General features: G+C 42.7%; 1 protein-coding gene across 2 annotated transcripts in view; it reads right to left on the reverse strand.

The window, feature by feature from the left end:
• Positions 1–14396, reverse strand: part of vgll4b (vestigial-like family member 4b) — a 36326-nt gene that overhangs the window by 10104 nt on the left and 11826 nt on the right. Inside the window, exons 1-2 of one of the 2 annotated variants that reach the window (XM_034585377.1) lie at positions 9990–10408; positions 3003–3228 (exon numbers count right to left, since the gene is read on the reverse strand). In XM_034585377.1, coding sequence (XP_034441268.1) covers positions 3003–3228; positions 9990–10071 — 308 coding nt within the window. In that variant the 5' untranslated portion in view covers positions 10072–10408. Of the gene's footprint in view, positions 1–3002; positions 3229–9989; positions 10409–14396 lie in introns of those variants that run through there. The other variant, XM_034585379.1, reaches the window with a different exon arrangement.

The raw sequence follows: 14396 nt of genomic DNA on the forward strand, positions 1-14396 counted from the left end.
CACACATGTATAGACAGCACACACAACGACACATGTACATACTTGCACAAACACATGCAGAGTCAGCGCAGACGACATATCTACATATCAGCAAAGCTTCACAGCAAAAACTTTTCATACTGTCCCAAATAAAAAGTACTAATTTGGTTCATGGTTTTCCTTCTCTCACTTCAGTTGCACTTTAACGCAATCTGATCAGACAACAGAGATAACTTGAGTTTCCATCTTCCCGGCCACGCCCAATATCTAAGGTGTCAGGTGTCTGCCTGTGTCAACACTGAGTGAAAATTTGACTGAACTCACAGACAAAAGACGACCTACGACACACAACTCAATAACAACACACATTATTTAGCATTAGACCAGGTCAGCTTGAATGAAAACTGCCATTCAAGCAAAACATATGAGAAGGTATGTTTTTGCAAAAGAGGAGACTGAACACAAAAGCTTCAAAAAAGCAGGAAAAGTCAACATTGTGCAGAGAAATCCCTGCAGACAAAACACGAACTACATGGACAGAAGCAGCTAGCAAAATCCAACAGCTAGTGTGGTATCAGATAACAATCTCTGGATATCTGAACTGTATGTATGTGAGTGAGTGAGTGAGTGAGTGAGTGAGTGCGTGTGTGCGTGTGCGTGTGCGTGTGTGTGTGTGTGTGTGTGTGTGTGTGGTGGGGGGTTACAGGGCCTCTTTCTCTGGTTTGCTTTCTAGCTTCTTCCCAAGAACTTAGTCCATCATTTTCAAATTACACCTAATCACTGCTCCTATGATTGACAAACGAGTTCAATGAAGCAGAGAGCTCATGCATGTTAAATAAGGATGAGTCGAATGCAAAGTGCCCTCCAGTGTTTTCTTTTAGACGCTATTTTTAGCTTTGATTTCTTCTGTAACGACAACCGATCATTCTCCACTTTGGTGTAATCACTGTTCTTTGGATGGCCACAGCAGTTAAAAGAAAGAAAGAACTTTTCAGAGGCTGACTCTGAATGCAGGTTTTTACAAGTAACTAAGCAGTTACCTTTGCCAGGGAAATAATCTCCCAGGAGAAAACCTCAAACTAAATGACTCAAAATAAGACGCAGTTAGGATGGCCCTGAGGCAAATAGGTTTCCAGCATGAAATTAAATATCCCGAAGAAGCTATGTAAACTAGAAAGCCCTGAATCTGGATTTAAGTCAAATAAAACTGGCTCTCCTTGGTTGGAGATTTACCTACAGTCAAACAGTCAAATGACTTCAAGGTCATAGTCAAAATGAAGATTAAATAAAAGGATTGGCTTATCGCAGGTTATTCCCAGCACATAATCATGCAACAATGAGCAAGTGTAAAAGAAACCACTGCAGGCATGTTTTCTTTTAATGTTGCATAAGTTTTATTTTTACAGAACCCAAAACTTGCAACACCAACTGAAAGCTGATATTACAATAAGTCTGATTGTAACTTAGCACCCCAACTTAATTAATGAAATCCAACTTGCGATACACGAGTAGGAGGATCAGTGTATGCAAAAGTCAACCGCACTGTGCATGAAAAAAATCTCTCTCCGAGATTCAACAACGACTGAGACACGGACAAACACACCGAGTGAGAAGATGGATTTACTGCAGTGTACAATGTTAATTCTCCCACCACTGACACATACATAATAGAAAACGAGATGACTCTGCACAAATGTCACAACGCACAAGCTAATCCTTTGTTATGTGCGAGCCCAGAGAGTCACAAGACGAAGGACCAAAAGACCCTTCCCCTTGTTCTTCTTGAACAACTTGATATAACAGTAGTAGATTCCTTTACTGTCACACGGCCAAGAGCACAAACAATATTCATCAGCCGCCAAAGCATGGCTGGTTTTGTGAGTTTGTGTATGTGTGGGTCATCAAGATCATGGCAAATTAAGGTCCTGGAGGAGAAAAAGTAGATTCAACTCAAAAAAACTCATATTAAACATTCATTAAGACATGAAAGTAAACAAAAGTTTCCACATGTGCAAACATGCACAAATGTGAGCAACATGCACATCCTCCCATTACTTTATGTGGTAGTTTTCCCTGACTCTTGTTGAGGGTAAAGGACAAAGGATGTCGCACCTTGTTAAGCCTTATGAGACAAATTGTGATTTGTGACAATGGGCTCTACAAATAACATTTGATTGACTGATGATGATTTATGTGTTTGCAGATGCTCAGCTATATTAATACACTGCCAGTAACTGTACTCTACTCTTCATCCAAGGCTTCTAGTGAATCCAGTGTACAATTTATAGTGTTCTATTCTGTCACCTCACCGGCCTGTGAGTGACAAATAGATGATTGAATCAAGTGACATTAAAAAAGCATGCATGAAAGACTGCACAGCTCTAACCTCATTGACTGGCTCTGCAATAAATAGAAGTGGCTGGAGTCCCATGACTGACTCAGTCAAACTGAGAGAACGAGGGGCAGAGAGAAAGAGATCTGTGACACCAGTGCCCGGGCCCGAGCAGTCCTTCACTACCAATCAGCGCTACAGAATCTCTGGAATCTCTGGAAGCGGGAATGTGGGAACGCTGGAGATGTGAGTCATTTTTCTGTTGTGCAGTCCCTGTTTCCAAGCTTCCAGAGAGCTGCGGCTATAAGCAGAACACTGTGGAGCCAGCTAAACCTGGCGTAGCACCCTGGGGTCCAAACTGGGACTTCTGAGAAGGCCTGCTTGTGCAAAGCTTTTACCAAGCGAGGACAAACACAAGGCCAACAGAAATATAAAAAAAAAACACTTCTTTTAAAAACAGCGAGTTTTCTGTGTATATGAAGCCTCTAGGAGCATGGTGGCTTCTTCACAGGATACAGTTTGTTTTTGTTTTAAAGGAGAGAGACAGAAAAGAGAAGACGTGGGGAATAGCAGATCCCTTTCCTTGCACCTCAGGAAATTAGTATCTGGAAAATAACAATTTCAAGGTCTCTCTGATGGATTTTAATAGAATGTGTGCAAGTGTCTGGTCAGCCTCAGTGAATGTACTCACAGCTGTGCAGCAAACAGTCGGCTCATCTTTGCCACATGCTCGTTGTCGTCCATGTCGCTGTCCCCCTGTTCCCCATTCAGCTTCCTCTTGGTAGGGCTAATGGGAGGAGGACCTGTCCTGTGGCTGGAGATGGAGGAGGATGAGGACGACGATGACGAAGAGGAGGAGGAGGACGAGGACAGGGACAAGGACTGGAGCCTGGGGTCCCCCCTCAAAGCTGCTTCACCTGAGGTTGAAGAAGAGCAAGGGAAGAAGAGATATCATTAATATTTATAAAGACTATAAAGCAAGAGTTAACCACAATTTTGGACATTTCAAACATGAATGAAACTGAAGCGATGGATGTGAAGTTGCCGTCAACTCATGTGCATTCGATTTAAACAGGCAGCATAGCCATAAATGTCAATTATAGTAGTTAGTCAAAATGATGGTATTTTCAAGTAGAAGGCGACTGTTTTATTGCCTCTTTAAACAGTGAGACCGCAAAAACTAGTTCATGACAGTGTTTTACTGTACCGGCTGTGCTTCAGCTCAAACTTTGGATTTTGTTGACATACAGTTTGCTGAGAGCGGCACAAACCTCTGCCATAAGCAGAAGTATCTGGTTGTGAATGTTTTGGAAGAAATAGTTGTGGATGGGTTCTGCATGTGTGTTTGTGTTGTGAACTATTTCTCTCTGCTTCCCTCCAGCCCCTGTTACAGAAGACCTACAGAGTGGTCGGGGAGTGGGAGTAAAAAAGCTGAAGAGAATCAGGAAAACTACCACTGGCTCTGTCTCAGCACGGGGACTTTCCACTGCTTCGGCCTCATGTATCTGTCTGACGTTTCCCAAACAAAACATTAAGCTTGGATTCAAACTCCTATTACAACTCACAGCTTTCTCTATAACAACTCCCATCCGAAGGAAAATAAGTTACTAATGCTAGACACCAACCCCAGCTGCAATGCAACATAAACTGGTTGTTCCTGTTTCTTTTCAAATAATTTAAAAAATAAACCCATACTAAGCTGCATTGCTGATTATATTTTGGAGAAATATATATTTATCCTGTATTAATGTTGCAGAATGCACATTGGTACTGACAGGCAGCACTGCAGAGACTTTAGCATTCAATCAGTGTTGATTGAAATCTTTGTGCTGCTTATTCTGCAATGCTTCCAAAGGACATAACTTACAATGTATACAGGAAACCATAATACACCAAAGCAAAAAGTAGCAATGGATCTGCTATACGTTATTTTTGTGTATTCTGCAGATTTTGACAAACTGGGTTGATTTTGAATATTTAAAAAGTGAAATATCAAACTTGAAAATGTTCTACATAAAACCTGGACTTTGAATACTATTGGAAAGATAACATGGTGCAGTATGTTTACTGCAGACGTTTTCTAAGTTGCTTAAATCAACAGAGGAAGTAACCAGTAAACTAGTGGACAGTGGAGGAGCAAATAACAACTTTCCGATGCATGAGGTCATAGAAGCTGGGTACAAACCGGTTTTAACTGATCTGAAAACAGTAACATCCAGTCATTTATAGGGCAGTGCCACACACACACACACACACACACACACACACACACACACACACACACACAAACACACACACACTGAAAAGGCTTTGTAATGTAGTAAAAAATGTTCTCTATTCAACCAGTGTTCCCCATGTATGTTTAGTTTTAGCTCTGCTTCAATAACACAGAAGCCTTCCTTCCTTTTCCCTCCCTGTCTCTCCGGCATGTTCCTGCTTGCTCCACAGTGTGCCATAGCAACAAGGGTGACATCATTGTTTTTGGCAGGACAGAGGGGTGGCAATAAAAAGATGGGAGAGTGTGACAGTGCACTGTCCAATCAGGAACCAGGACACATAACAGCTTATCAGAGGTGCAGGAGTAAAGCGCTCAAGTGTGTTCCCCTGCCAACAAATAAGACATGAGGCCGAATGCAGTCAAACACTACTGACCTAAATGCACAATTGAAATAATGCTAAGCTACTACTAGTTAGATACAACTAGCCTCTCTAAAGCTTACCCAGCCCTGCAATACATCATATGAACAGTCAATATTGTAATGTTCAGTTCACATGCTGATTTTTAGCGAGGTGATAATGAGACTTTTAACCATCTATATCTATATCTATATCTATATGTGTGTGTGTGTGTGTGTGTGTGTGTGTGCATTAGTGTTACTGAATTGGCAAAATGTAACAGGATATGATAAGGCACAGCGAAAGACACAATAGGGCTTTGCAATAAAACAATACAAAATTTGTTATCGAAATATATATTTAATCAATGGCAATAAAACTAAAGTCCAACGCCATTATTTGTGAGTTTAAAACCACAGTCTACAGTCAGAACACACTGTGACATTTATTGTGAATAATAATTGATATCTACTGATATGAGAATTTTTATCTTGATAAAATGTTGGGTCATATCCTCCAGCCCTAAGACAGTTAAGTGCAGAACAGGCAGCACTGAATGACAATGACTAGATAGGACCAAAACAATTTGTGCAATTTTGTACAATTTACACCTCAAATCAAGAGAGACATGGGAAAAAAGTAGAATTTACTGCACTTTATATCTTGAATAATGGTTCAAAGCACAGTGGTTTACAGGCATATGGTGACTGTTTTACATATTCATTCAGTACATGAGTAGCACTGCAATATTCAAATTCTCCCCCCCCCCCCCCCCCCCCTTGTTGAACCAGCAGACAATCAGAAGAAGTGCTGCACCAGAGAAGTAAAACTCTCCCCTCTGCTTCCTCAGTTCATCAGGTTCACATGATCAAAGCCTATTTGTCTTGACATGACTTCAAACAGCTCAGAGTCAGGATGAGATTAGATTACAAATGGAGGTGAACCTATCTATCTCTCCAACCCCCCCCCCCCCCCCACGTTTTTTTTCTTTCATTCCCCCTTTCTGATACTTAAAAAAAGATGAGAGAATGATCTCTGCTCTCTGAAGCAGCAAAATTATTATTTTTGGTTCCTCTGCAACATGAACTTGGCCCTCTGGGCTGTCTTTTTTTTCTGAAGTCTATAGAGGTTTAGTCTTTTAATACTCTTCCATGGAGGTTCATGTCCGTGTTGTGTGATGTGATATCTCCGGATGTTAGATCGTTTTGATCTCTGACAGAGAGGAAAGGAGAAGAGCCAAACAAACAGACAAAGGAGAGAGGCTGACAACAGTGCAGGGTTCTGAGGAGGTTTTCCATCTTGTGTATTTTGTGCTGCTCAGCAGCAAAAGGGGACAGTCAGCATTCCCCTGCTACCCCGTCACTGTCAGGCCTACTACTGATAGTAGCTTTACAGAGAGAGAAGGGGAGAGTGGGAAAAAGAGATATAGATGAACATATTGACAAACAGAGAACGAGAGATAACCACGGGGAAGTAAAAAAAGAATCTGAGAGCAAATCAACTGCAACAAACTATTTCCAAAAATAAAATCACATCTTAATATTGTTGGGAAACCAAATGAGTGGAAATTAAATGACAGCTATTGTGATGCAATTTGATGTTGATGAACAAATCAATGAACTTTAGTTATTAGTGGACTTAGTTTAATCCCTAGAACAGCCACTGCTACTGGAGGAGGTAGTTATCTACCTTTGCACTCCAGCCCTTCATTGCTGCCTAAATACAGGAACAGGGTTGTGTACTTTTATCTGTTATCATAAATTCCCAGAACAATTTTGAATATGTAAACTTACACCATAGATCACATTGTGATGCATCCAGACACCAAACAGTGCAACACAAGGAGGTAATGCTGCTTTTTCTACACCCTGACTTAAGAAGACTTAACGAATACAGACAGAAAATAATAGACTAAAGATAGATTCGATTGAATAGATTCTGTAGATGAACATCACAGTTCTCTCAATCCACCAAACTTTGAAAAATAAAACTGTCCAATTTATCTAATTTTTCTCATGATGTTTTACAGCATGGACAAGATGCTAGATCCTCAAACGAAACATTAAACCTTCCATTACTGGAGGTCAGGATAGTACAAACTTTTCAAACACTTAATCCAACAATTACTTGGTACTATGGTTTTTCAGATGGTGATGTGTGTGTTTGCTTTTGTCACGATTTACAGTATAAAAGCCAAATATTAACACAACAAAAACTTGTTGTGATATGGGTGTGTTTGTAAACATGTATGAGATAACTGGCTGCATGCCACAGCTGCAGTTGCTAGTAAATGATGACAATAGTGTGAGAGCTATAGAGTAGAAATAAAGCTCTCAAGATGGTGTATCAGTATATATTTGTCAGGGAATGTATTAGTGCTCATGCACACAATAAAAAGTCAGCACACCCATAATAACACAAAGCTCCCCCAGCCCCTTCTTGCTTCAACGTGTTTGAACATGAGGGGCTTTTCTTTCATGCTTTTTACTGATTGGCCCTTCTCCCTGTTATTATAATCTTTGTTTTCTTATCATGAGGCACATGGAGTCACATTTTAGCTCAGTCAGCTAAAAACAACACACACAAAACCCAGAAAAACAAATAGATGGGCTTATCCTGCAGAGATGAGCTTCCAGAGATAGATAAATAGTGTATTGTGTCTAAAGTCATCATGTCAGAAGAGAGACACACAGAGCAGGGATGAAATGGTTATAGATTCATGGTTAAGTCCCAAGTGGTTAGTATTACCAGTTCAAATTGTCTAGATCAACCAAAGCAGGCAAAGGCGGAGCAGGCAACATGGCGGCAGGCAGTGACAGCCACTTTTAAAGCCTTCCAAGTCTTAAGTGTGGTTTTATTTTGGTTTTATAAGAGTGCTGAAGGGAACTTGATCGAATATGGTCACCACGCTGGCAGAACATGCAAAGTGAAAATCACTGCTGAAGGAGCCAAGAGGCAGGTTTACTTTTACCTCAATGGATGCATGTATTGCTTGTCTAACAGCTCATCAATAATGTCAACTGAAGTTCTTTGTGTTACCTGTTCTAGTGAAAACAAAATGTGCTGCTGTTTGCATTGTGTGTCTTCAGACTGTATTCACTAATAAAACATGATAACAGGTTACGTTTAGTCGCCCAAGCAACATAATTTGATAGTTTAAATTCCAGAAGTCCTTGATTTAGTAGTAAAAGTGTTACAGCAGGTGAAAGACTAAAGACTCCTGTAAAACACTCCTCTGTATTTATGTCAGTTTGGCTCTTTGCAATCACGGTCACAGTCTGCTTACTCATTTGTGTATATTTATTATTTGTGTATGGAGTCATCGCATATAATCAAATTCCACAATCACACTGTGACTGCATGTGTGTGGTTGCGAGAGAAAAAATAATGACAGTTAATGACAATGATGTTGTGATTTTAGTGTGTGTATAAGTACTTTAAACAATTCTTTGATAATACAGAAAACCATAATCACTCTGGTCACTATAACTGCGATATGAAATTTGCCATATGTTTTATCTCTAACCCAGAGTGCATGAGAGTAAAAACTACCACCCCCTCCTCCTTCACTCTTGTTATTTTCTTCACTGAGATGGACGGGATGAAACCTGAGAAAGGTGAAGCTTTGCAGAGACACAGACCCCACCACCCCACCCCCCTCTGATTGGCTTCTATCCCAGGCCAGTGGTGGCAGGCGCTCTTATCTATCACTGCACAGAAGAGTGAGCTTTAGGCAAACCCGAGCTATAAAGTTCCCAAGAATGCCATGTGTCCCCAAGCTGCTGAGCGGAACTCAGAGAGTAACCTGCCCGAGAGCAAGAATCCTACCTGCCGTTTGCCAAACAGGAATAACAGCAAGACAACACTTATTTTTCCCCTCCAGAAACAATTTAAAAACAGACACAAAACACCATTGACAGAGGCTTTTATCACATGCTCAATCACAGGAGAGCCCAGTGTGTTTCTGCAGGAACACAGGAACTCATCTCTGTCTTTATCATTTTGCAGATACATCTCTTTTGCATGTTCCTGCTCCTAACAAATGGTACACGGCCATCAGCCTAAACTGCCGCTCTACCTCTGACACGTCCTTGCAAACATGGCAAAATGTGCATCTGCCACAGAGGTGCTATTATACGTTTATTATAGAGAGGGACAAAAAAAAGAAGACAATCAAGAAAATCCTTTGGCTTTGTCTTGCTGCAGCTTTTAAATTTGGTACAAGTCTAGATTCATCCTTACTCACTACCATCAACAACTTATCACTATTTACAATCCAACCATTTCCTGAAAGGTCCTCTGCAGGATTCTTCATCTAAAAAGACATGTGAGAAGAGCAGGAGTCACAATGTACTCCAGAGTCAGACACTTTGCAAAGATGTGGAAACTCCTGCTCTGTGTACATGACATAATAAGAAACTCTACACTGCTGCTGCTGCTGGACATAACTCCAGTCAGCAGAGAAAGGAGAACCCCCTGGATTTATCAAAAGCACACAGACAGATTTCAGGATCACAACACAACTCAGACATTTAACCACAGAGATCACAGGAGCCGACGTGAATACGAGAGAATCAGAGAGACACAGTGAGTCACACACAGGAGGAGAGCCGTGAAATCCACATATGAACAGATCACAGGCTGTTATTTCCGCCTGTGATCTCAATCATTAGCCGAGTCTTCCTTTGGGAAACAGTCGATAACACAGGCAACGATACGAGAGGCGAAGAAACACACGCACAGTCCTCGAGCTAGCGATAGAGTTAAAAGTGAGAATTTAAGCTAACGTTGCTACCTGTTTAAACTCCGCTCAGTGGTTAGCGTTGAGTTCAAACTGTAGAAAAGTTATGGCAAGTTTAAAAACGAGCTGAAACTTAACTAACTAACAAACAAACATGTCGTTTTTAAAACACACAGCTTCTGTCTGGCGGGTTTGCGAGAAGTTTAGCAAAGTAACGCTGAGTGAAAAGTACGTCGCTAACGTGAAAACTCCGCAGCTGCCTCCAACTTCTCTCCAGCGTAAATAGCGTCCACACAGCAGCGCTGCGTCACGTTGCTTTACCTTCGTAGCAGAGGATCCCGATGTTGTTGTTCATCTTGTCCAGGTACTGGTAGTTCAACAGGTCCATTTTCGTGAGTAGCATTTATCGACTTTTTAAACAAGAAAAATAAAATAAAAGACCAGCTTTTTATCTTCTTCTTCTTCTTCTTCTTCTCCGCTCGGTCAGAAAGCTAAAGGCCCAGCCTCCAACTTCAGTTTCCTATAAAACCCACTTTAATAATATGTTTTTTTTAAAACAGCGGAGAGGATCGGAGTCTGGTGAGTTGTTCTGACGGAGTTTAGGAGAGTTTTCAGTGAAGGGTCGCGGTGGTGGAGAGCAGAGTGGAGGGTAGAGCGTCAGTTGTCCTCACAGCCAGCTGTAAGTCGACTGCACTGACACGCAGGCTGAGCTCGGTATGACCGCACCACTGGTTCCTCTGTCTGTGCTGCCGCTGGGGGGGAGAGGGAGGGAGGGAGGGAGAGGGAGGGAGGGAGGGAGGGGGCGAGTGAGAGAGAGAGAGAAGGGGAGTGAGAAGGGGAGAGAGAGAGAGAAGGGGAGAGGGAGGGAGGGAGGGAGGGGGCGAGTGAGAGAGAGAGAAGGGGAGTGAGAAGGGGAGAGAGAGAGAGAGAGAGGGGGGGGAGAGGGAGGGAGGGAGGGGGCGAGTGAGAGAGAGAGAGAAGGGGAGTGAGAAGGGGAGAGAGAGAGAGAGAAGGGGAGAGGGAGGGAGGGAGGGAGGGAGAGGGCGAGTGAGAGAGAGAGAAGGGGAGTGAGAAGGGGAGAGAGAGAGAGAAGGGGAGAGGGAGGGAGGGGGCGAGTGAGAGAGAGAGAGAAGGGGAGTGAGAAGGGGAGAGAGAGAGAGAAGAGGGAGGGAGGGAGGGGGCGAGTGAGAGAGAGAGAGAAGGGGAGTGAGAAGGGGAGAGAGAGAGAGAAGAGGGAGGGAGGGAGGGAGAGGCCGAGTGAGAGAGAAGGGGAGTGAGAAGGGGAGAGAGAGAGAGAGAGAAGGGGAGAGGGAGGGAGGGAGGGAGAGGGCGAGTGAGAGAGAAGGGGAGTGAGAAGGGGAGAGAGAGAGAGAAGGGGAGAGGGAGGGAGGGAGAGGGCGAGTGAGAGAGAGAGAGGGGAGAGAGAGAGAGAGGGAGGGGGAGTCAGAGAGAAGGGGAGAGAGAGGGGGGCAGAGAGAGAGAGAGAGACACAGGGGAGAGAGAGTCAGAGAGGGAGAGACACAGAGAGAGAGAGAGAGAGAGAGAGGGGGGGAGGGACAGAGAGAGGGGGAGAGATACAGGGTAGAGAGAGAGTCAGAGAGGGAGAGAGAGACAGGGGAGAGAGGGAGAGAGAGGGCGAGTGAGAGAGAGAGAGAGAGAGAGGGAGGGGGGAGTCAGAGAGAAGGGGAGAGAGAGTCAGAGAGGGAGAGAGAGAGGGGGGGGACACAGAGAGAGAGGGGGGCAGAGGGACAGAGAGAGGGGGAGAGACACAGGGTAGAGAGAGAGTCAGAGAGGGAGAGAGAGACAGGGGAGAGAGGGAGGGAGAGAGAGGGCCGGGCGCACTGGGCATGCTCCCGAAATCCCTGGAGCGCCTCAAATATCGCGGATGTTTTAAGCACAAGCTCAGCCTCTCCACACACATCCAGAGAGGAAGAGGAACGAGGGAATAGGAGGCTTTTCCTTTTCTTTCTTTTTCTAAATAGAAATATGCACATTTTACAACAACGAATGGAAGTTCAAGAGTGGCCCAAACTGTGCAGCCACAACAGAAGTGCTAGTACGAGTTTATTACAGGGAGTGACACGGTAAACATTGCATTCATGAAAATGCTTTGCCATTGTCTTGCTGCAGCGTTTGGTTATCATATAAGTTTACATCAGATGCAGATAAGATAAGATAATCCTTTATAAGCTACGGAGGCCGAGAGAGCTCAACGCACTGCAAAGTGAGAAAACACATGCGAACACAAAACACATGTTGAAAATTAAGAAAACATCAGTTTGACGACACATGCGCTGCAAACAGTCACAACACATGCAAATACACAAAGTTATTGAAGTCTGCTTCTTTTAACTTTTATTTACATAGTTATTTATTCAATGTCTTATTGTTGTTGTCTTCTTGGCTGTTCTCTTTTTATGTGTCTCTCTTTATTTTAGCTCTACAGCACTTTGGTCGACGTCTGTTGTTTTTTCAAACTTGCTTTACAAATAACTTGACTTGTTGGGAGGCACCTCACGTCTCTGTAGGAACAGAGAAGTTATAGCTGAGGATATTAGAAGTGCCATGAAATCAGTTAAGGTCACTATAACCTTATCACAAGGTGGTCGTGTTATTATAGTGATAGTGCAAGAGGCTGTGAAGTTTGATAAGTTAGTACGTGAGAGCACAATGTAGGGAGATGATAAACATAATAAGACAGAGAAAAGGAGTAGGGACAACTTTAAAGTCAAGGTCCTCCTCCCTCATCTTATCTTATCTTATTTTAAATGGTTTATTCATCATATTATTTAAATTCAGCCCTAACACCTTATAATATAAACAAACTTTTCTTGTATTCCTTCATAAGGTACTAAATTCTTAAGAGAATGAGGAAGTTGTATAAAATGTCAATTTTAATGGCTATAAAGAAAGTTACTCGAGGCCTATTGAGGTGTCTCACTTTTAGAGTGGTTCTCTTCTGCCCCCTGGTGGCCGAGAAGGGCTACACACAGGATTTGTACTCATTAAAAAAGGGACTGCTGTGGAAAAAGCAGGAGGTAAATGGGATGAAAAGAAGTTAAGTTAAGTATAGCCGTTGAATAGAATGTGAATATGACCGTCATCCCATTACAGGGTTTGTGTGGAAAGGGAAGAGAGAAACCTCCTCTGGGTTTTTGGCAGAGGACATAATGAGCAGGGTGTGGTGACACTAACTGAGTGTGAGCTTACACACGAACACACATTTGCCATGCGAGTGTTTTTGTGTGACACATAACCCGCAAACACTAAGCCCCGGAAACGAGCGACACCATGAAAGGTTCAGACAAAAACGCTAAATGCTATGACCCAGTTTTTGAAACCCAAATTGATTATATTTTCAAAGCCAAAGAGAGGAAGAAAACAACAACAGCGGAGTAAAGAAAGCCTCATTAGTCGCCCCCTTCCAACTCTCAGCCTCAGGAAGAAAGCTACAGGGAGATAAAGCTTTTAAGGAGGTAGATTTACTTCTTTATCCATAGGTCAAAACCAATATAGATGACATTTATCAGCAGACTGGCCGGGCCTTTAGTGAGTCACGGCTGCTTCACTGACTTCTGTCTCTCCAAACAGGCCAAAACCAAAGCATCCACATGAAAAACAACTTATACACACACTTCATCCTGCTCCACAAACACACATCATTCTAGCCACCTTCCCCACTTCTTCCTTGTACACACACACACACACACACACACACACACACACACACACACACACACACACACACACACACACACACACACACACACACACACACACACACACACACACACACACACACACACACACACGCACACACGCACACAAAGGCCTCTACCCTCCTCCCTCCCGACGGCTTAGAACTAAGGAACATGCTTCTTGTCTCATTGGACGCCCATTGTTTCCAGTTTCACACACAACCAGGCTGAGCTGAAACAGAGAGTCCATTCAGTGCCGCTGCAGCTACTATACAGCTGGAGCTTCATGTTACGACACAGGTTTAAACATACATGTGCGTCTGAGGAGGAAGAGGCCTGAAAGTGAGCTTCGCTGACTCAGATTAGAATGTAACACACTATCAACAACAGGTGGTTTCAGGAAGTAAACAGTTTTCAGTGTCACTTCTTCTCAGGAAAAACCGCAAACCACAAACAAGACAGCTCAACCAGTTCTCCAGGCAAGATCCATCCATGTTTACACACCAGGTCAGGTTTGTAGAGACAAGAAGTCCTCTCAGTCATTTCACTGGAGGATGAAATGCAGACTAGTGCCCCCTTATGGCTTTCAGAGACACATTTGATGGGTTTTCTCAGACTTGAATTTTAAAAAACTGCTGCTCACTACAATTACCATATCATTACCCAGGTGGAAACAACTTTACACAATAGTTTCCTGTCTTATTTAGACCAAACAAAGCAATAAAGTAAGTTACATACAAATGTATTTCCAGCCATTGCTAGGACTATGAAGAAGTTTGATTTTAACTTTTCATTTAACTGGGTCCCAACTGAGGTTAAAGCTTGACTAAAATTGTTCCGTCTGTAACCCTAAAACCAAAAGGCCAAGAGGCAAATCCAATACATGTTAAATTATTTAGCAAGGTGATATTCTCCAGTTTTTAATAGCAGGTTGAAGCTGGATGATTTAACACCATACAAACAAGTATGAAGGATAAGGCTAAAATGATTTACTAGGTTAAAAAAATGAACTCTGTATAAACATGTTAAT

The sequence above is a fragment of the Hippoglossus hippoglossus genome, chromosome 5 (assembly GCF_009819705.1).
Source record: "Hippoglossus hippoglossus isolate fHipHip1 chromosome 5, fHipHip1.pri, whole genome shotgun sequence".
Taxonomy (NCBI): domain Eukaryota; kingdom Metazoa; phylum Chordata; class Actinopteri; order Pleuronectiformes; family Pleuronectidae; genus Hippoglossus; species Hippoglossus hippoglossus.